This window comes from Peromyscus californicus, unplaced genomic scaffold (genome assembly GCF_007827085.1).
Source record: "Peromyscus californicus insignis strain IS unplaced genomic scaffold, ASM782708v3 Scaffold_5__1_contigs__length_169319896, whole genome shotgun sequence".
NCBI classification, from domain to species: domain Eukaryota; kingdom Metazoa; phylum Chordata; class Mammalia; order Rodentia; family Cricetidae; genus Peromyscus; species Peromyscus californicus.
This window is the reverse complement of record NW_026294573.1, coordinates 31,579,766-31,602,785: the sequence shown is the minus strand read 5'-3', so window position 1 is coordinate 31,602,785 and position 23,020 is coordinate 31,579,766. Positions and strand designations below refer to the sequence as shown.

Sequence of the window (23,020 nt, the reverse complement as noted above, 5' to 3'; positions counted from 1 at the left end):
ACCCTACAAGCCCGGCTCCAGCCGGCCTGCTCCAGAAAGCAGGCATCACCTGCCCCCCCATTTGTTTCAGGCTTGGGTCGGTCGGGGAACCAGAGCTCGGCCGTCCCCTAAACGCCAGCGGCCATTTGAACCTGCTTGTCCCCCACCCCCGGCGGGCGGGGCGGGCTCACTCGCACTCCCTCCCAGCCCTGCCCGCCTGCTTCTCCCACCCGCCCGCCCGGGACGCGCCTCCCTCCCGCAACCCAGTCCTGAGAGCCCCGCGTCTCCGCTGCCTCCTGCTCCCGCCTGGCCGGATCGGATCCGAGCCCGAGCATGGAACCCGGACAGCCTCGGGAGGCCCGTGAACCCGGGCCAGGGGCAGAGACCGCCGCGGCGCCGCGCTGGGAGGATGCCAAGACTTTCTATGACAATCTCTCTCCCAAGAAGAAACCCAAATCGGTAAAAAGCAGGGCTTGGGTTTGGGGGACACTGGACGGGCCACTTCCAGGGAGTGGTTCAAGCCCTCTGGAAAGGGACTCGTGGAGCCCCTCCCGGAGGGGACACAGCTCCTCCGCCCCAGAATGTGCCCGGCAGTTGGCTCAGGCTCCAGTTTATTTTGGGAGCTCTGCTCTGGTGGCAGTGTTTTTCCCCCCCATCCCGGGCTCAGGTTCCACGCCAAGATCCCCCTCCCCCATGCGGTCATCAGGGGCCTATCCCCTCCCGGAGCTGGCAGCCCCGGACGCACGGACCGGGACCGCACTTGTTGGCAGAGCTGGTCAGCAACCCCGGCAGCAGCGCCCCGGCTCAGTAACTCGACTCTGGAAACCCTGCTGGGGCTTTGCTCTCAGGTCCCCTGCGTCAGCGCGGCCAGCTCGGCTTCCCAAGTCAAACCTCGGCGTTTGGGCTCTAACTGGAGACCCAGGCCCTAGGGAACCAGAGGGGTCACTCTCCCAGCATCTTAAAGAAACTGCTGCTGGCTCCAGGCTCAGGGCTTCGCTCCCAACGCTGGGCTTTGCACCCTAGACAATGCCTGTGACTCGCGGCGGGCATTAACATACAGGAATCACAGCGGTGGCATCAGCCCTTTGCAGCTTCACACAGAGGCAAGAATTCCTCTTCCTCTATTGGACAAGTGCATGGTACCTTGGCCTTGTTCATGCCACCACCGTAGACCTAGTAGCTTGGGCCAGAGATTGAGAAAAGAAGCTGGCCCAGAGGCATTACACAAGGACCTCCATTCTGACCTTAAAGCATCCCACTCTTCACTCTAGTGACTTTACCCGGGAGGTCACTCCACCCACTGTCCCCTCTAGGCCTTCACTCATCCTGGTGACTGAGATATTAAGCTGCACCCTGCCTGTCTTCAGGAGTTTGCAGCGTGCCCACGGAGGCTGTAGAGATGGTGATGTTCAGGCAAAAGATCCCACATGGTACTGTGGGAGCATAGAGCGGGGGACGACTGCCGCCAGGAAGGCTTTGGGGAAATGGCATTTGAACTGGTCTTAAAGCTTCAGTGGGTGTGGCCTCTGGGCAGAGGGGGAAAGAATGGTTGAAAAGCAAGGAGCTGTCTTTGAAGCTGAGGACTTTGTTCAGAATCCATACTGAGTGGGAAATGCAAGGTTGTTGAGAGAAGGACCCACAAAGGCCCCCAGCCCAGGGACAGCCCTGCAGAGTACCTTGTGAAGGGGCCTGGACCTTATTTAGTGGGGTCGAGGCTTTCTTACTGAGTTCTGTGGAGCCTCAAGTCTCAGGCAGTCTTCAGAGCCGTGAATCCAATTTATTTTCTTTCTTCTTAAAAAAAAAAAATACTCTAAATAACTGAAAAAAAAGCAGCTCTTCCCATTTTCAGGTATTTAGTGGTGCGAATCGGGACTGTGCAGAAACATAAAAATAAATTGGCTGGATCCTGAAGCAGTCTGTGGTAGCGTCCTAACTCTTGCTTTCAAATGTATTGTTATCGAAACTGTTGTATTCATTGGTTAGCTTTGTAACCAATATATTCATGTAGATAGGTTGGTAGGTAGGGAGATATCAAATCTGAATTGTAAAATAGACTTAAAGCAATTATATAGTTGGCTAACATTACATATTGGGGTTCTGCCTAAGAATTCATTTGACTAAAAGGTCAATCTGCCTTTTAAAAATATGAAAATCATAATGGAACTGCTGTAGGATCTTTTTTATTTTTTTAAGCAGGGATTACCTTGGTTCCACTTTGATTTTATAAAGATGACGCTGGGCTGTTTATCGGGTGGATTGGAAAGGTTGGGTCTGGCCGCCATCATGCCAGTGAGATAGCAAAGCTTGACTAATGTCCTGGCCTGAGGGACAGGGAGGAGACAAATGCTGGAAAGCAGGAGTGAATCTTCAGTGTTCAAAATCCATTTCCTTCCCAAGTGTCAGAGAACCCGCTATGGTCAGTCACAGCCCCTTCATTAGCCCTTGAGCCCTTGTCTGATTAGGTGATGCTCCCAGCTCCTGTCCCTTCCTGTCATAGCCCTCTTCCCACAGGCTATTTTGGGGGTTTCAAGCCTCATGGGCCCCATTGGGGTCTGGCCTGGGCTCATTTCAATTCCCAGGAGTTAGAGTAAAATATTTAATCTAGCCAAGGCCATCAGCGGCCCTCACCCAGAGCTATCCTGTCCTCTCTCCCAGCATCCCTCCTATGGCCTTCCAGAAATAGCAGTTTATTTGGCTATGTTCCTATCTTGACTGCAATAGACAGATTGCTGGTCTAGGTGGGAGCTCCCTGGGCAGGCCAGTGGCACTGGGAGACCCTCTGTTAATTCTTCACCTTCACCCCAAAGCCACAGCAATCAGTCTGAGTCTCAGAGAACTGACAAGACCATGGCTCCCTGAAGCTCAGTAGTCTCAGGCTAAGCTCCTAAGGCTGTTCTGTCCCAGTTCCTAGCCTGGAGGGGGCGTTCTGATTTTGGTGCACATCACAACATATGATTTGGGTGTTAAGAGACCTGGTCAGGCACAAGAGGGTCAGTCTACAAGGGCTCAGCTTCTCCAGGCTCTGGATAGACCCCGTCACTTGTTCCTTCAGACCCACTTGGAGGCTGGACAATCTATAGGCGTTTGGGTTTCCTCACCTCACTTGTATCAGGGTGACTTGAGTAGGAGGCAGGGGCCTGTCCTGGGGACCATGATTCTTCAGGGGAAGAGTACCCCATCATGAAGCATCTCAGGATGAGGACACAATGCGTCTCCTCATTTCTCCCAAATATGGAAAGTGAAGCTGGGTTGTGTCCAGGGAAGCTGTTGAAGGAAGAAAAGGCAGCGTTTTCTGGGAGACTCATACCAGGGAGTCTGTTATGTGGACAGAGCCCAAACTAGAGGCTCGAGACTTGAGAGCCCATCTTGACTTTTTGGTGTGACCTAAAGTAAGAACCCTGACCCTCTCTAGCCCCATTTCCTCATCTGTGAGAGGGAAGTAGATACTCCTGGGGCGATCAAGACATTTTTCTTGCAATGACCTGAGGCAGTTTGGGTAATTCAGCTAATGGAGTCCCAAGGCCCAGCAATCTGGTGGGAACTATGGGACCGAAAGTGAAGATCAAGGCTTTGACTGGCTGCATGGGCTAAAGCCAGATTCAGGGCTGCCTGAAGAGGATGGAAGGCTGTGGGGCTCTCTCCGTCTTTGTGTGAATGATGACTCTGTCTCTAAAGCTCCCAAGTGCTGACGAGGTTGAGAAATTCCCAATGGACATATGGACACACAGGTGGTCAGAAACTGACAAAATTGGGTTGAATGTCAGAGGAGGGGTGCCTTTGCCACTCTTGTCTTCCATGGGCCCCACTGGCCACCTGCACCATCTTGGTTAAAGTTAAAAGCTGAATATAAGCTGTGGTCAGCTAAACAACTTTGCGGGAACCTTTGGGCTTTCCATTCCTATTTAGAGGCTCTGAGGTTTCACTGGCCATTATCCACAGGAAATGCTTAAATTCATTAAAATTAAGTGAATTTAGGGACCGAGGAGATGGCTCAGTTGGTAAGCCTGGCACACAAGCACAAGGAACCTGAGTTTGGGTCTCCAGCAGCAACATCAAAGCCATGTATGATGGTGTACAGAGAGTGGAGATATCTATCTGGAGCTCAGGGCTCACTGGCCAGTAAGTGTGCTCCAGGCTTAGGGAGAGGCCCTGTCACAAATAATAGAGGACAGTAATAGAGGAAGACACTGCCATCCACTTCTGGGCTCCGCACACGAATATCACTCATACATATACACATTTGTTTTTTAAAGCACGTGAAGTTAGATTTCAAATCTTAGCATCACCTGTCACATTTGAAGTTACTGCACAATCACCCAGCACAGTTTAGAGAGCATTTCCATAAAGTCCCAGCTTCTAGAGCTGCCCAGGTCGCAGAGAAGTAGTGTCCATACATTCCCTGCATGCCCACATTCTTGAGTTTCTCCAGCTGCTGTCCATGGTGGCATGATCCTCTCCCCATCTTCTAAAGGATGCCATGGATCTCTTGCACAGAGAATGGTCTTGCACAAAGAATGATCTCTGCAGCAACGTGCCACAGAGAATGGCTCCTTGGGGACAGAGATCAAACCTATCTTGCTTCCTAACATGTCCCCAGCTTAGCATCACGAAATGCTGCCAATCAGTTGGAGTCTAGCTATGGGTTAAATAAATCATCCAGAAGATTATCATGAACAAGCCAGGGTGTTAGGTCCACTTACTTCTAAGTCTTGGCTTCAATTTGAGCCTCTCTCTTCTCATCTGTAAAGGATCACAACCCTAGGACTGTCACAGAGAAGTGGTATCCATGACCTCCCTGAACACCCATATTCTGATCTTCCCCAGAAATCAGGCAGGGTCCAGCTGCTGTCCATGGTGGCATATTCCTCACCCCATCCTATCCAAGTCTTCGTCCATTCAGGTTATTGCAGCAACGTGCCACAGACTGATGACTTATATTGTAAACAACAGAAATTTCTTTCTTCCAGTTTGGGAGGCTGGGTGTCCAAAAATAAGGAACCAGAAGACTGGGGTCCTTTTTCTTATTTAAAGATGGCAACTTCTAGCTAAGTCCTCATGCGTTCAAGGCAAACTCTGGTGACTTTTTTTCTAAGAGAAGCCCTAACCACTCCCAAAGGCTCTGTCCCTTACTATGATCACATTCAGGATTACAGTTCAACATGAGATTTGGAGGGATACATTCATTTGGGAAGGAGTGCCAGGACCCTCTTGTGAGGAGGCCCTTTGAAGTCCAGCTCCTACCTATCCTTCCGGTCTCGTCTATATCCTCCCCTGCCCTGGCCTCTGCTCACTTTTGTGAAGGCTTTGAGCTTGTGCTCACCAATTCTTGTGGCCTCTTCCTTCAAGGTCTTCCTCAAAGGCCTCCTCTCCCCTCATGACTTCCCTTAAAGCCAGTCACTGAGACCTTGCTTCCACCTCCTGTCCCATCCCTTGGCCTCTTGGTTCTGTTCTCTTGTCTTCTCCCCATGCCCTGATGAGCTCTGAGGGCAGGAGCCCTGTCTTCCTCCCAGAACCCTTCCTCCGCAGACTCCGTAGAGGAACCAACCGCAATGGAGAGCCAGAGCGAGGACATGTGTTAACTAGACAGAGGCTGTGGGAGATGCCACAGTGAGCAAAGGGAACATCGTGTTCAGGGTCAGAGGAGAAGGGGAGGTGTGCAAAGACACGAGCAAGGTGAGACTGAGCAAAGCTGAGGAGGGGAAGCGGAGAGCAGGAAGGAAGCAGAGGTCTGTGGCAAAGGACTTCTTGCTCTGTAGGAAAGGCTGTCTGCTTGACTCCGTACCACGGACGAGGTGGGCTGGGATGACGTCTGCACTTTAGACAGACCCTCTGACAATGTGGAGAGGGTAGCCTGGGCTATGTGATGGTGGCCTGGGCTGTGGAAGAGAAGAAAAAGTGGGTGAATTCCAAGTATGGTTGGCTTGGACACTTAATCGATGCAGAAGGGCGTGGGGAAAGGGCAGGAACAGGGGAGTGAAGGTTTACTTCCTGGTTTCCGTGTCTGTTCATGAAGTGGTAATCTGGATGAGTAGATTACATGGATGGATCTGCTGAGCACAGATGAGGAAAGGGGAGAGGGTGGGTTTTGGGGAGAAGGTGGGAAATTCAGCCTCGGACACAGTAAGTTGGAGTGTCTGTTGGTCTGTTGGTTGACTGGGGCAGTTTATATGTGAGTCTGCAGCTCAGGAAGCAGATCCAGGCTACAGATTAAAAAAAAATTCTTATATAATTACTGTGTTTCTGGGCTCTAATTTCTTCCTGAGGGCATGCAGCTCTCCTTTCATAATGGAAACCATTGGGGAGTCATCTCAATGTGGCCACACTTTGGCTGTATACATTGTACTCATTTTTCTGTGGTGTCCAGATGGCCAACAATATTGCAACTCCCCGAGGGCATGCCCCTTCTTCCCACCACACTCCTAAATAAGGAGCCGGTCTCCGGCAGGATCCAGCCCAGAGTCGCCTCTACCCAAGGCTGACTTTCTTGGAGCAGAGCCTTGGCCTTCTCCACATCCCTGGGTCCAGGAAGGGCTTGCCCACATGCACCTGCCTCGAGGTGAGTCTGAGTCATGGCCTGTCCTACTGTTCCTCTTGTAGCCAAAGCCTCAGAATGCAGTCACCATTGCTGTGTCCTCCAGAGCCTTGTTCCGCATGGACGAGGAGCAGAGGATTTACACGGAGCAGGGTGTGGAGGAGTATGTACGCTACCAGCTGGAGCATGAGAATGAGCCCTTCAGCCCTGGACCAGCCTTCCCCTTTGTGAAGGTGAGGGAGTAGTTCCTTAAGCAGCCCACACGATGCCTTTGTAAGAAGCTCTGCCTGGAAGAGGCAAACCCCACAGCTAGCAGATTGAGACTTGGTGGGAAGAAGAAGCCACTGATGGAGTGGCCTAGAATGGGTAACCAGTTTGAAGATCGATCACCCGTTTATCCACCTTTAATGGCATGCCTCTGAGTAGTGAACAACCCACACAATGGTGGGAAATGGCATTAGAGCGTGGTGGTGTGCACAGATCTCGTTCCAAATCAAGGCTGCCCCTGGCCTCCCCTCTTCTTTCTCACTGGATCCCTGGCCACCAACTCAGACTCATCAATCCCTGGGACTCTGAACTGGAGTTTGCTCTCTCCCTTCCAGGCCCTGGAGGCTGTGAACAAGAGGCTTCGGGAGCTGTATCCGGATAGCGAGGATGTTTTTGACATTGTCCTCATGACTAACAATCATGCTCAAGTGGGAGTCCGTCTCATCAACAGTATCAACCACTATGGTAAGTAAGCGTGAGGGGGATGGCCGCGGGATGCCCCGACCACACACGCCCCCTGGGGGAAGGCCACACCTCTGCAGGGTCAGGCTGGGTCAGGTTCTACAGACTGCCATCCTACACCCAGTGATGTTCTACTAACCTGGCACTGTATTGCACTTTTAACCTGGTCTTTTAAAACAAATAAGGCTGGGGTTGTAGTCCAACTGGTAGAGTGCTTACCTAGTAAGAAGAAAGTCCTGGGCTCAATCTCCAACATTGCATAAAAACTAGGTATGGTAATGCATGCCATGCATCTAATACCTTCACTCGGGAGATGAGGGCAGGAAGACCAGGAATTCAAAGTCTTCCTCGGCAACCTAGTGAGTTCAAGGCCAGCCTGAGATACACAAGACCCTGTTTTCAAGCAAACAGACAGACAGACAGACCGACAAGGAGCTGGGGGTGTGGTTAATTGGTAGAGTGTTTGACCAGCATGCATGAAGCCCTTCGTTAGATCCCCAGCACCACATTAAAAAAACAAACAAGTCGGTTGGTGGTGGTGCATGCCACTTGGGAGGTAGAGGCAGGAGGATCTCAATGGGTTCGAGGCCAGCCTGGTCTACAAAGCAAGTTCCAAGACAGCCAGGACTGTTACACAGAGAAATCCTGTATCAAAAACAAAACAAACAAACAAACAAACAAGAAACCAAGAAGGCATGGTAGCATACGAACCCACAATCCAGCAGCTGTGCAGTCAGTGGATCAGTAGCACATTTTCAGATACATAGTAAGTTTAAGGCCAGCCTAGGCTGCATGTGAACCTGTCTCCAAAAAAAATTAAAAATAAGCCGGGCGGTGGTGGCGCACACCTTTAATCCCAGCACTCGGGAGGCAGAGCCAGGCGGATCTCTGTGAGTTCGAGGCCAGCCTGGACTACCAAGTGAGTTCCAGGAAAGGCGCAAAGCTACACAGAGAAACCCTGTCTCCAAAAACCAAAAAAAAAAAAAAAAAAAAAATTAAAAATAATAACAAGACTGTAATGCTGTGTATGGTGGCACATACCTTTAATCCCAGCTCTTGGGAGGCAGAGGTAGGTTGATCTCTGAATTCAAAGCCGGCCTGTACTACAGAGTGAGTTCCAGGACAGCCAGAGCTACACAGAGAAAAACCTTGTATAGACAAACAAACACCAACAAAAACCTGTAAAAATAAAACAAACAAAACTGGTTTTAAATGCTGCCAGTCTACAGGTCATTTGTCCATGGCCCATTTCTGGCCACTCATGGTTAATCAGCATAACTGGCTCATAAAATCCCTGGATATTTAATAGCTGACTCTTGCAAGCTGGCACAAGTCAGCTGCAGCCCATGCTAGACAGGCCTCAGTCTCTGTGTAACAGGGAAAGGAGTTTACTTTCTCTGTGCCTCAGTTTCTCTAACTGTAGGAGACTAGCAAGCCTCATGAGGCTGATGGGATAATCGGGGGCTGTTCAGAGTGAAAGAGTCCAGTTACGATTGAAAGTTCTAAGTCTCTTGGAGCAAGCTTCCAGTGAAGGGAACCATTGGCAGTTCCAGAATGACTCAGAACCACAGAGCAGGAAGGAAAATTGGACCCAGAAAGGCCAGAATCCAAGTCTTGGCAATCTCTCTTGGGCTTGTATTCTCTCTGGGCCAAAAGGGTCCTTGTGCTTCTTTAGAAAGCCTTTTCCTTGTTTTCATCTGTAACTACAGTTCCAGGAAATCCGAACGCTTCCAGATCCCTTCCGGCCTCCACAGGCACCAGGCATGCACACGGAGCATAGGTACACGTGCAGGCAAAACACCCAAACACATAATAACCATTAAAAAGGAGAAACCAGGGACTGGAGAGATGGCTCCATGGTTATGAGCACTGACTGCTCTTCCAGAGGACCCGGGTTCAATTCCCAGCACCCACATTCCCAGCACCCACATGGCAGCTCACAACTGTCTGTAACTCCAGTTCCGGGGGGACCCAACACCTTCACACAGACGTACATGCAGGCAAAACACCAATGTACATAAAATAAAAATAAATAAATCATAAAAAAGAAAAAAACCACCAACACCAACCCATCTATCTTTCTAGCTTTACAAGATCTTGTTTCAAACAGCCAAACAACACAGTTTGGTGTGTCTTTTATTTTACTTTACTTAATTTTGATACAGGATCTTACTATGTAGTCCAGGCTAGCCTCAGACTTAAAAGCATTTCATTTGCAGACATTGTAGACACATGCTACCATTTACTTTTTTTTTTTTCTTTTGAGACAGGATATCTCTATTTAACTCTAGCTGTCCTAGAACTTGCAGAGTTCTGCCTGTCTCTGCCTCCTGAGTTCTGGGATTTAAAACATGTGCCACCTGGCTTCACTACCTTTGCTAAAAAAAAATTTTAAAACTTGCATGCATATGTATGTGTCTGTGAGTGAATGCCACACCACCTGTGTGAGGATGCCTTTGAAGGTGAGAAGAGGCATCAGATTCCTTGGAGCTGGAGTTACAGACAGTTGTGAGCTGCCACGCGGGTGCTGGGAACTGAACTCGGGTCTTCTTTGAGAACAGAAAGTGTTATTGACCGCTGAGCCGTCTCTTCAGCTCCTCTTCACTACTTTAAAATGTATTTATTTGCCGGGCGGTGGTGGCGCACGCCTTTAATCCCAGCACTCGGGAGGCAGAGCCAGGCGGATCTCTGTGAGTTCGAGGCCAGCCTGGACTACCAAGTGAGTTCCAGGAAAGGCGCAAAGCTACACAGAGAAACCCTGTCTCGAAAAACCAAAAAAAAAAAAAAAAATGTATTTATTTATTTATTCCTTATTTATTTGGGGTGCTGGGGAATGAAAGCAGGGCCTCTGTAGGCTGTGTGTGGTCAATCTTAGTCCCCAGTCGGCATTTTATAACACTAATTTCAAATTCCTGCGTGGGAGGTTGATGGTAACAGTATTTCACCACAGGTGCTGAGAGATCAGAATAGGCAGCACTCCGTGCTTGAGTAGGGCCCTGGGGACCTCTGTGAGGTCAAGTCCCTTGCCTGTTGTGGACGGTGAGGAGGACAACAGTCCTGTACACGAGGCTTGGGTAGTGGCTGAGGGTAGCAGCCACTTGCCAGCCAGCCACTATTTACATACAGCTTTTGCAGCCAGGGAAGCACGCTACCCAGGTTGGACTCTGATTGGGTCAGCTGGGTCCAGAGTCTGCCCCTATCCAATCAGCTGTGACCCGGAAGATAGGGTCTCTGGTCCGTCTTTTGAGGCCACTGACTAGGAGGGACTGTTGTGAACCAGGGCCTTTCTCCAGATGTGTGATCATTTCGTGTCCTTGACGAAAGATGCAGGGGAAATGCTAGGCTGAAACCGAGGGTCACTCTGCAGCCCCACCGCTCAGATCCAGGATGGCTCGCACAAGGCACTGAGAGACTATCCTGAGGCCTGAAGTTTGACCCTGGCCTCATCTGGGGACTCTCTCCCTCCACAGACCTGTTCATCGAGCGATTCTGCATGACGGGTGGGAACAGTCCCATCTGCTACCTCAAGGCCTATCACACTAACCTCTACCTGTCAGCTGATTCGGAAAAAGTGCGAGAAGCCATTGACGCGGGTAAGTCAGAATGAGGAAGGAGACTACGGGAACACCTTCCCATACATAAAGGGGTCCCGAGTGGGGAGAAGCCTGGTCCTGCAGTGCCGACGTTGCCAAGGTAACTGCAAGGGGAACTGTGCACACATTCCTGTGATCTGTCTTGTCACGTGAAAACAAAGCCCACCTGAACCTCTTTCTCATCTCCCTCCCTACAGTGTGCATTCATCATCACCACCTAGCCTTCTGTTTCCATAGAAACTTTCCTTACAGCCCAGAAGACTAATGCTTTCTGAGATGACTCTGGGCTGATGGGAGTTCTGATTCCTGTGTGATCAGGAAGCTTCCATCCATCACCAGGCCAATGAGAAAGAGGGAACACACATATCTAGCCAAGCCTGAGTAGTCGGCTTTCAAAAATGATCATCTCCCACAGCTGGGCTGGCCAGTGCCATGGTGAGATTAGGGGACTCCGCTACAAGTCTTGATAGTGAGAAATCCATTCCCTGTGCCCCTTTCAAGGGGCAGTTTGGGGTGACAGACATGGTCTCAGGCCTTCCAACAGAAGCCCACGGAGGTGGGAAGATCGACTGCCTATTTGCCTGAATGTATACTCAGGCTGGACACTCAGGGTCCCTCTGTCAAATACCCTCTTTCCCTTCCATGTTGGTGAAGCTTCCTTTAGCCAGGACCCAGAGAGCATGTCCCTAGACACATCACACCCTTTGTTTGGGGTTTTTGAACTAACTAACCTGTAGGTACGCCTCTGTACATCTGGAATTTGACTTTTAGTCCAGGGAGAGTGGTTGTTAGATGGATGTCCTGCTCAGAGCAGGGGGTTCTGGGTCATCCTGGCTTTATGTTGACAGAGCTGAGATGGTATGGAACCTGCTACTCAGGACCTGGTCCTACCCTGGGCATCCTTAGGCTAGTGAAGCCGCTGTAAGACCTGTCCTGCTAGCTCTTGCCAGAGCTCTGCGGAAGTCTACCTCTGAGACCCTAGATTCCCAAGGAGCAGGGTCGAAGGGGCCTTTAGAGAGATGGAAACTGTTGAGAAGGATTCAGCTGATTCTAACCTGGAGCCTTGGTCCCTGGTGGGCGTTCTTGCATCCCGAAGGAACCCCGGTTGCGGAAAGTCTATATACATTATCACAAGTAGTTTATATTACCTGCCAGGCCCAGGCCCATTATCTCACAGTCTGAACCAATCGACTTCAGTGTACCTGGATGCTTGGTGGCTGTAGACAGGGTGTCCACACCCACGCATCCCTGCTGCAGCCTGAGAGCTCAGCCTTAACTTTACCTTGGCCCAGAGAACTTGGGATCAATAGCGAGGGAGTGACTCCACCTCAAGACACCTTCCCAGGCTGTGGCAGGTCCACAGAGGGTGAGGAGCTCCAAAAAGAACAGCGATAGGAGTGCTCCCAGCCAAGACTTGTTTGGCTAGTCTACACCAGCATGATCTTCAGTGTTAAAGTATTCAGACTTCTTCATGTTGGCTGGTAAATAGATCTTCAGTGTCTTCCTGCCCAAGGACACCTCCAGAGCTCTTCACAAAGATGCTGTGAGGGAGGTAGACTTTAGACCTTGATGGGGACCCTCGGAGTGACCCCTCAAAGCTGTAGCTGTGGCACGTTCTCACAGCCAGTATCCATGGACCCCCAGTGTTAAAATGCTCCCAGTATGAGTCCTTGCTAGGCTTGTCTTTAGCCCTGGGGACGCTGGCGGAACAAGGACAGCATGCGACACCTTCTCCTGTGCCCAGGCAGACAACACTGACCTCTCTCTGTGCAGGGATTGCAGCTGCCACCATCTTCAGCCCCAGCAGGGACATAGTTGTGTCCCAGAATCAACTCCGTGTGGCCTTCGATGGGGACGCAGTACTCTTCTCTGATGAGTCCGAACGCATTGTCAAGGCCCACGGGCTGGACAGATTCTTCGAGCATGAGAAGGCCCATGAGAACAAACCTTTGGCACAGGTGCTCCACATTCCCAGAACCCCTGAATAACCCCTCATTCCCCAGAACCTGGCCTGGCCTGAGCTCCCACTCAGGGCCAAACCCAGGCTAAGCCCACATTCCCACCAGGTCCTCTTACCAAGACTCCAGGCGCCCTCCCCCTGTCTTTGGTTTTTGAGGCAGGGTTTCTCTGTGTAGATCTGCCTGCCTCTGCCTCCTGAGTTCTAAACCTCTCTCTCACTTGACCCTGGCTCTTTTCAATGAGACTCCACTCCTTCACTGGATCCCACCCCCTCACCCAAGTCCGGTCCCCCACTTCTTGGGGCCTCTAACAGCTCTCCAGGCATCTCTGAAGCCTCCCCTGCCCCCCTGCTTTGTTCCTCCAAACCCCTTTCTGAGGTCTCCCTCCTCCTCTCAGAAACCCCCACACCCACTCCGAGTCTTCAACCCTTCTCTGAAGTCCCCATCCCTTCCTAAAAATCTGAACCAGTGCCCCCCACCCCCAATCCATGTTCTTTCCCTGTAACCCTCAGCGCCTCTCTTCACATTCCCTTCTGAGTAAGTGCCCATCCCCCCAGAAGCCTGTTTCCTTCACTGAGAGACAAGAACGCTCACCTGCCCTCATACTTCTCAATGGCCCTCTTGGAACAGAAATGTGTCTTGGAGCTTGTTAGAAATTCCCTATGGGTGGAGCAATGGGATTCTCCAGCCCTGTTGGGAACGCCAAATGTGTCCCAGGGCAGGACACTTTTCCCACTAAGTGGTTGATAGAGACCCAGAAGAACCCTGCTTACCCCAGGTTACCCAGCTAGGAAAGTCCCCAAGACAAGCAGCCCACTTTCCCAGTTTCCAATTGCTTTGAAAATGAGCTACCTTCTACATCATCTCGTTCTTTATTCACATGTCTGTAGTAGCTTCATTGCTGTGGCCGCTTTCCCTGACCCCAGAGAGCCTGAGCCCAACACCCTGAGCCACATGCGTGTCTGTCCACAGGCAGGCACATATTTAGTAGTTACATACTGGCCTCTCTAGTCCCGATATTCGCAGATAGAGTCCATTCTGGTTGGCAGGTGCCCATGCCATCATTACTAGCTAGTTTTAATACCTTCTTTGCTGATGAACACCGACAACCACATTTATAGGACAGATCACTGCAGGACAGATCGCTGCAGGAGACATGGATAGATATGCCTAGCAACAGTTGCCCTGGTTATGGTTATAACATTAAGACAGACCCCAGACTACAGGGACCTACAGCCCTGTATATACACAGGGGCCCAACAGGCAGAACAAAACCACCAAAAGAGTTAGGGATTTCCCACTCCAACAGCCAATCTCACTGGTGCTTCAGGATGAAAGGGCAGATGTTTAGGAGAGGGGAATCTCACAATGTCTCCTTAACTCTATAGGGCCCCCTAAAAGGCTTTCTGGAAGCCCTGGGCAGACTGCAGAAGAAGTTCTACTCTAAAGGTCTGCGGCTGGAGTGCCCGATTCGTACTTACTTGGTGACCGCGCGCAGCGCAGCCAGTTCTGGGGCCCGGGCCCTCAAGACCCTGCGAAGCTGGGGCCTGGAGACAGATGAGGCCTTATTCCTAGCAGGGGCGCCCAAGGGCCCCCTTCTTGAGAAGATCCGCCCACACATCTTCTTTGATGACCAGATGTTCCATGTGGCTGGGGCTCAGGAGATGGGCACAGTGGCTGCCCATGTGCCTTACGGTGTGGCCCAGACTCCCCGGCGGGCTGCTGCTGCTGCTGCTAAGCAGACTTTAGGTTCGCAGTAGCTAAGTCACCTTGCTCCGGGCAACCCATCACACTTCCAGACCTCATCTGGTGAACTTTCCTGGTTCCTCACTGTCCACCCTCCTGCATGCCGTCCTCTTCCCTCTGCTCCAAGGAACTTAGGAAGACTGGGCCAGCATTCTCCAAGTACCTGCTAGCCAAACACTGCAGTGATCCTGGCTAGGAAAGCAGGACTCTGCAGGGTAGCTTGAATGTCATGGAGGAATTGGTGGGTAGAGAGCGGTATAGTCAGAGAAGCCATAATGCCGAAGGGCTTGGGATGAAAACTGTCGCATGTAGTGCAGAGAACATTGTGTGAGAGAGGGCGGATTCGGCATCTAAAGCAGACAGACCTGGCATAGACTGCATGACTTAAGTCCCTCTTTTTCGTAAGCCTCAGTTTACCCCTCTCCCTTGTAGGTGGTTTCCAAGCTTGGTTTTACCAGATTGTGCCTCAAATGAATCATCCTGTGCCGGGGCTGCTAGTACCTATGGCACCTATGTAGATTACAAGATGACATTCTGTCTAGGTGAATGAATTACAAAAACAATGGCCCTTCCTCTGGCCTAAGCCTGGACATAGGCTAGATTCCAGCCCTTCGCCCCTCAGCCCATCAAATGGGAAATATGCACAGTTCTGCACAGCAGCCCTGCCTGTATCTTTCCATGTTGGGAAACTGCTGCACAGGATAGCCGGCTGCTTCCTGTGATTTGCTATCCTGGGCCATGGACCATCAGCTACCGGGTCAAGGTTTGGGGAGAGAAATGAGAGGAATGTAGCCCACATGCAAATTCTCCTCTAGCCAGCAGGGGGCACTGTAGGCTCCAGCTGGAGTGGGCTTTAGTGGCTTACCAATTCTGGGTTTCCATTGCCTTCAGTTTTTAGGGAAAGTTCAGTAGTTCTGCCTGCCAACCTCCTCACACCTCAGTCCCGGGTCTGCCAGTCACCGCCACCTGCCATGCTGTAAGGAAGCTCTCCCAGCATCGAAAGAGAGCTCTAGACCCAAAATTGGAGAAAGCACAGGCCCTAAAGTGAGTGGTTGTCCAGGCTGAGTCTGAGGGCAAGCTGCTGCAGGGAGACGTGGGAAGTGTCAGGTCTGATCTGATCTAAGACGCTAAGGACGTGATGGCTTAGAGAGGGACAAGTTGGACGTGCACCAGCATGAGTCTACTGTGGGTAGGGGAAAGCCAGTCAGAGCTACCCTGGAGGTGATGAGCTGTCACTGAGGTGCTGTGCAAAGGATTCTGGGATGGGCTGAGCTCCCTGAGAGGTACCAATGATGACTCCACCTTTGCACGAATCCACGCAGCCCTTTCTTCTCCACATGATGAGTGATGGTCACTTCCTCCTTTGCTAAGCAGCCCTGGCACTCAGAGGAAGGACGGAAGAGTGGATGGTTGGTCCCCTAGGAAGAAGGGGCAAGCAGACATGTATTCGTACACTGAGTCCCTGGCTCCCACAGGGATGCCAGCAATGAGGAACCCAAAGCATTATCAGAGGGCCAGGAGAGGAGCCTGGAGACTGAAGGGCAATCGGAGACTCTAACCTTTGTCCTTCTAGGCGTTTGACTCAGGATCTGAATGAGTACATGTTCTGGGCAGTGTGTCTCGGGGTAACAGGTTCAGGAAGGAGGACAAAGAAAACTCAGGAGCTCCTGGAAATGAGTTCCAGCTTGGGCTGAATGAGAAACACGGGGTTGAGCGTGCATCTGTGCCTGCAGCGTGGGGACACTGTTCCTGTCTGTGCCTGCAGCGTAAGGACACTGTTCTTGTCTGTGTCTGCAGCGTGAGGACACTGCGTGCGGACACTGTTCCTGTCTGTGCCTGCAGTGTGCAGACACTGTTCCTGTCTGTGTCTGCAGTGTGTAGACACTGCTCTGTCTGTGCCTGCAGCGTGAGGACACTGTTCCTGTCTGTGCCTGCAGTGTGAGGACACTGTTCCTGTCTGTGCCTGCAGTGTGAGGACACTGTTCCTGTCTGTGCCTGCAGTGTGCAGACACTGTTCCTGTCTGTGTCTGCAGCGTGAGGACACTGTTCCTGTCTGTGCCTGCAGTGTGAGGACACTGTTCCTGTCTGTGCCTGCAGTGTGCAGACACTGTTCCTGTCTGTGTCTGCAGTGTGAGGACACTGTTCCTGGAAGGCAGAGATGAACGTGAGGTAGACAAAGCTGCTTTACAGAGCCATTGGCATTGTTGCACCCAGGAGGGCAAGACACAAAGGTGATTTTGCACAGGGTCATTTTCGTCATTACAGCCAGGACCCTTGTGGCCAGCGGAGGAGGCCTCCGGGTAGAACCAAGTCTGTAAGGGGCTTTCTCCACTACTGGTTCTCCACGCCTGGTCAGAGATGTTGTGTGACCTAAGAACAGCTGCAAGGAAGTGAAGAGGGGGTGAGAGAAGACGCTTAGCCTCAGGGCACTCTCCGTCTTCACTGGATCACACAGCAGCCTTCTGCTGTGAGGCCATAGTCACCCCCTTGAAGGGTACCCGCCCAGGCTCACAGTCAGAGGTCACAAGCTTGTACGGATGTGCAAAGTACAAGGTCACAGAGTGTCTTTAGGCTACCCAGCCAGAAAAGGCCTGTGTACTGTGAAAACAGCACCAGATGTTGCCAAATTTGGATGCTGGGATGCATGAGGTCTATGCCCAGGGCCTGGTCGTGAATACTGCAAACCCTTCCAGGTCTCTCAGGAAACAGGAATGGTACTGTGCCAGAAGCAAGAAGATAAGGTGCTGTAAGAAGCTGTGGGTTTCACTGGAGACACCATGAGTAGCTACAGACAGCCCTGGGCAGTGCAGAAAGGTCCAAATTCTATTACTGAAACCAAAAATGAGCATCTCAAGCCTGGACAAAAGCTTTTGGAGCTGGAATAAAAGGCCAGAAGTCCTGGGGGCAGACTCCGGCTGCAGCCAGACAGTCCTCCTGATGGACTCAAGGGCCGAAGAGGAGCCTGGCAGCATGAAGCGTTGTTTATTGTGTTACCAGGGGATTTAAAAAACCAGCTGAGCATCAGAGCTGCAGGCCCAGCCTCAGACCGCAGCACTGGGACAGAAGAATCAACCGCTCCCAGAACACTGGACCCCTTTAGCTGGAAGCACCACATCCCTAGGTCTGGCAGAACATTCCTCCCAGGAAGTGCTTGCCAACAGAGTCCCAGGCCCTGTGGAACTGCCACTCGGCCAGCGGAACAGTAGCTCTGTTTGTTATTAAGCATGGAGACTGCTAAGATCATCGCTACAGAGCTCCCTTCGGGGGAGGGAGATGTAGCTGGGCATCTGGCTCAGTCAGTAGAGTGCTCGCCTACTGAATGCAAACGCCTAGATCCAACCCTCAGCATGGCGTCCGCTAGGTACGATGGTGCACACCTAGGACTCCAACACCGGAGAGATGGAGGCAGGAGTCAGGAGGTAAAGGTCATCCTCAGCTGTGGAGCCAGCCAGTCCAAGGCCAGCCTGGGCTACACGAGACCCCATCACAAAAAGAAGAAAGCAAACCCTCCCCTGCATGAGAGCCCAACTACATGAGTGGGAATACAGCAGGATATTTCCTAAAGAAAACGGAAGCTAGCAAGAAGTTCAAATCCAAGACAGATTCGATGTTGCACCTCTGTTCAATTGGTGTGGGTCAAAGCGATGATTAGAATGGCAAAGCCCCTCCATAGCATGCGGTAAATAGCCCTTCCCCAAGTCCCTGGGTGTCCCCTTGGTCCTCCACTGGGAATGCTGCATCTTCCTGTGATCCAGCCTGCTTGAGGACATACCAGCGCTGTGGTCCACGTCTACCCTCTTGAGGTGTCCTGGACATACTGATTTGGGGAGCTATCGTAACTTGCTCAAAGCCACCCAGCTAGTAGGTGTCGGTGCTGGGACGGTCTGATGCTGAGACCTGGATGTCCATCATTTTCCATATAGTGGCGAGGGAAGCTCCATTCAGAGGCCTTCACTGGAAGAACTCACCTGAAGCCGACTTGTTGAAAAGCTGGGACACACTTGAGCAGGCACGTTTTGCTTAGAGCATCCTGACTGCCAAGGGTTTAAATTAGACCCAGACATGTGCAGTCCCACTAAACTGCTTTTGAACAACTTCAAGCTGTGTGAAACTCAGGTTGCAGATCTTTGAGTTGAGCTAATAAAGGCTTTGGCCGTCTAAGGACTCTGAGGCCAAATTGGATCCATTGCCTGTTGTCGTAAAGAAATGTCTGTATTGGTTTATAGATGCACTGCAGCAGCAGAATTTAATGGTACCAACAGAAACTCCAAAGCCAAGAGAATACCTACTATCTGACCCTCTTAAGAGAATATCTGTTGACCCTGGACCAAGGCAAACACCCTTGGCCCACTGGGACAAACAAGGTTACATCCTCCTAAGCACTTAAGGACAGAAGTTGGCTCCATAGCTAAGGGGGAGAAGAGATAGGGACTTGATGACTATCTAAACCTTTCCTGACATTCAAGGATTTAAAATTCCAAGTACTGTAATTTGCAATTTGCTTGATTCATAAATTTGACACCAGTCAAACTGAATTCACCCTGTCAAGCTAATGGGTGAGAGACCAGGAACAGGACCTTGGCTACGGGTGGCCTTGCTGGCTCTCCACCACCTGTCTCTACAGCTGCGGTCTCAGCTCTCCATTGGCCTCATGGGGTCTCTGGAGCCCTGGTGCGTGCTGGTAAGCGGATGGCTGTGAACCGTAGGCTTGGCATAAAGTGAAGCGTCCAGTGTTGACTCCAGCCCCTCAGATCTAGTGAGTCATCTTCACTCGCTCTCTGAAAACAAGTTCTCAAGGGTCCCCAGAAGGCTTTGGCTCAGAAGATGCTGATGGAGTGAAAAGTCGGACTCCACTAAAGGGTGGACGTTTCCTCCAGGTATGAGGTACAAGCCACAAAGCCACCCTTACAATCCACTACAAACACGGCAAACTGTCTCACCTACTGCCCTGGTTGACATCACCATCCCATCACGATAGTCCCCCTTACAAAGCCCAGGCTTGGCCTCAGGTTCTTCATGCGGCATTTCAGACACCCTGTCCCAGCTGGAGGAGGCATGAAGGATTGCTTTCCAGCAGGCAGGCATGGTCCTTGATGTTCCTTCTCTGATGCTGTGGTGCAGCTCCAAGGATGCCAGCTTCTCACCTGTCTCCAGCAGAATCTGATGATGATGAAGAGGAGGAGGAGGACCATTGGCCCCATAACTGGCAGCTTCACTGAGCCAGTGCTGGAGACAGTGTCCCAGGTTCTGCCCCTAAGGCAAGGTGCAGAAACCTCTCTTGCCAGTAGGTGGCACTGCAGACTGGCATTCGGCTGTGCCTGTAGTTTATGGTTTACTTTTCTCTCCTTCCTCGCTACCGATTACTGTGCTGGACTCTCATAAGGACTTCAGGTGCTCTGACAATGTTTGTGAAACATCTCTGTATGATGAGCCAGCCGACGGCTCTCATCGGAAACCACTGTGATGGTGTGTATGGGGAAACACCTATGACTATGTACCACTATACAGATTGAGTACACGTTTACAGGTGTGAGTGATGGCCCAGACTTCTTGGCTGATGACTCTGTGTGTGCACACATGTATGTGTGTCTCTGAGTGTCTGTGTGGATCACACACACTTGCAAGCTTGGAGTGTGTACAGATGGTTGTCTCTGTTATTTGAGGATCCTGGGCCGCACAGGTGATGACCAGCATCACCCCTTGGAACTGGTCCTAGCTACCCCCATCATCTCACGGGCATGCCGCTAGCTGTTCCCATCATCTCATGAGCATTGCACATGCCTCACCCGAGGGCCATGGAGGCCAGATCTCTCAAGTCTTTCTCTAGTTTTCTGCTTATGTTCCATTTCTATTGCCTCTGAACTCTGTCTCCTACCCCTGTGGCTCTACAGCTTCGGGGAGGAAGTGGCAGAATAGACCCCAGCTAACTCAATCTCCACACATCTCTTCCCTCCTCTAACAGAGCCAGGGTTAATATGGTTTGATTAGGAGCTAAAGGCCACAGCTAGGCAAGCCGACTTTCTTCCTGGCCTCCTGTTCTTTTTTTTTTTTGACAGGGTTTCTCCTGTGTAGTTTTGGTGCCTGCCCTGGAACTCGCTCTGTAGACCAGGCTGACCTTGAACTCACAGAGATCTGCCTGGCTCTGCCTCCTGAGTGCTGGGATTAAGGCATGTGCCTCCACTGCCCAGAGGCCTCCTGTTTTTGCCAGACGTGATTTACCTCTGATCTTGACTGGGAAGTGTCTCCCCAATGAGCCATACCCCCACACACCCAGGGGCTTTAGAGACTGAATCATCTTTGCAAAGTAAGAGCTTCCATAAGGCAACCCAAAACCCTGCAGGCCAGTGTCTTACACTCCTGGCCAAGGCTGAATATGCCTTCTTGGCTGTCAGCCACTAAATTAGGGCAGAAGTTCAAGGCTAGACTTGTAGCTGACACTGATCAGAAAATTGCCATGGTCATTGCAAACATACTGTGTGGGTCAGGGGTCACAAACCCTATGTCTACAGGAGCCCCACAGGAAACAGATAGGAGCAAAGGGCATCAGGCTAAGTTTTGAGAGGGAAAATGCATCTAGGGTCCTGTTTATCCATCCCTGCATGTAGAAATTTGGGCTGGGGGGGCCTGATGTGCCACAGTGTTTTTTTGTTTTTGTTTTTCCTGAGAAGTTAGAAATCTGAACTTTCAAATATTGGCAACTATTTCAAGTTTAGAAAACACTGTACAGGCCAAAGGAAGCCTATCTTGTCGGCTAAATCTAGCCCTCCAATCTCTAGTTTGCTCCTACCGGCCCCAGCCCAGGGAACTGGGACGTTTAGACTCAAGTAATTGAGATTGGAAGGACATTACCCTCAGAACCACAGCTTGGGGTCTTTATGAGACCTTGGAGACGGTGTAGAACATCCAGTGTTTTTAAAGGCTTGGGTACAAGCTGGATGTGGGGTGCACACCTGTTAGCCCAGCACTGGAAGCTGAGATTGAAGGATGCTAAGTTCAAGGCCAGCCTGGCCTACCTATCAAGACCCTATCAAAGCGCAAAACAAAACAAGAACCTGCATGTCAGTGGCTATGGTGGTATATGCCTTTAATCCCAACACTCGGGAGACAGAGGTAGGCAGATCTCTGTGAGTTCAAAAGCCAGTCTGGTCTACAGAGCAAGTTCCAAGACAGTCAGGGCTACGTCGTGAGATCCTGTGTCAGAACAAAAAACTGAATGAATGGGCACAAACTTCATTTTTAAATGAACACACCTATAACCTTAACTTCCAATTTCCTTTTTCAATAGTGTCCTAGTGTCCCCTATTTAGAACAAAGTCAAGAACGAAGCCGTAACTCCTAAAGGGTGTGCTGACCCACCTAGCAGTAGCTTTCTGCTTACCTCTATTCGCCGCCGCCCTGGGCTCCTTCCCCTGACCCCTCTGGCTTGCTGTTCTTCATAAACCCCCAAGTGCCTCCTTGGAGAGCTAGAGCATGAGCTCCTTTGTCTATGTGACCCCTCCCCGGGACCAGAGTGGGCACACACCTTTCTTAGCGCCTCGCCATAGCCTACTTGTGGCACATCAGTGGCTCCGGCTCTGCCCACTCGTTTTCCTGGTCACGTGACAACGGGTGCTACATGCTTATTACTGTGAGTCCTTCCCCTCATGCTAGTCCTATGCCTTCATTTACAAGGGCTTCTGCTTCTTAAAAGCCATCCAAATAAATAGCCATTCAAATGTATGTATATTGTCTTGTTTTCTTCCTTCAATTTTTTAAAAATTTCTTACAAATGAATCCCAAAGCTGGTGTAAGCCCTAAGAAATCTGGTTCTGTTGTCAGTTTAAGACAAGGCAGGAGGTGGTGGCCCACGCCTTTGATTACAGCACTTGGGAGGCAGAGGCAGACGGATCTCTTTGAGTTCGAGGCCAGTCTGGACTACAGAGTGAGTTCCAGGACAGTCAGAGCTGTTACACAGAGAAACCATGTCTCAAAAAAATGAAGACGGAGGAGAAGGAGGAAGAGGAGGAGGAGGAGGGGAGGGTGGAGGAAGGGAAGGAAGAAGGAAGGAAGGAAGGAAGGAAGGAAGGAAGGAAGGAAGGAAGGAAGGAAGGAAGGAAGGGAAAAGAAAAGAAAGACGAGTCTTGCAGGTGCTTGCCGAGTTTCGGTCACAGCACTGTGGGCTTCTAGGAGTTACTCCAGTTTTCTGAGTCACTCCTGGAACTGAAGCTACAGGCAGTTGTGAGCTGCTGTGTGGGTGCTGGGAATTGAACCTGGGTTGTCTGGAAGAGTGTGCTTAACTGCTGAGCCATCTCTGCCCCCTTCATTTCCTTCTTTCTTTTTCATTCTGTTCTTTTCCCCAAAGCCTAAGCATAGGCTGGGCCACTGTGCCTTTAATCCTTGCACAGACAGGTGGATCACTGTGAGTTTGAGACCAGCCTGGTCTACATGCAGATTCAGGGTCAGTCAGGGCTACACAGTGAGGCCCTGGGCATGCTTTCCTTGAT

General features: G+C 51.0%; 1 protein-coding gene across 1 annotated transcript; it reads left to right on the top strand.

The window, feature by feature from the left end:
* Positions 1-201: 201 nt before the first annotated feature.
* Positions 202-22,256, top strand: Nt5c1a (5'-nucleotidase, cytosolic IA). Its single transcript, XM_052717159.1, has 6 exons — positions 202-438; positions 6,577-6,744; positions 7,114-7,243; positions 10,711-10,833; positions 12,607-12,791; positions 14,180-22,256. Exons 1-6 carry the CDS (start codon positions 313-315, stop codon positions 14,549-14,551), a joined length of 1,104 nt encoding a protein of 367 aa, XP_052573119.1. The 5' UTR covers positions 202-312; the 3' UTR covers positions 14,552-22,256.
* The last annotated feature ends 764 nt before the right edge of the window (positions 22,257-23,020 follow it).

Bases quoted from the DNA above. Each gene is read 5' to 3' on its own strand.
- Nt5c1a (XM_052717159.1), top strand. From the start codon at position 313: ATGGAACCCGGACAGCCTCGGGAGGCCCGTGAACCCGGGCCAGGGGCA. The intron at 439-6,576 runs GTAAAAAGCAGG...TTCCTCTTGTAG, and splicing joins CCAAGAAGAAACCCAAATCG to CCAAAGCCTCAGAATGCAGT. The intron at 6,745-7,113 runs GTGAGGGAGTAG...TCTCCCTTCCAG, and splicing joins CAGCCTTCCCCTTTGTGAAG to GCCCTGGAGGCTGTGAACAA.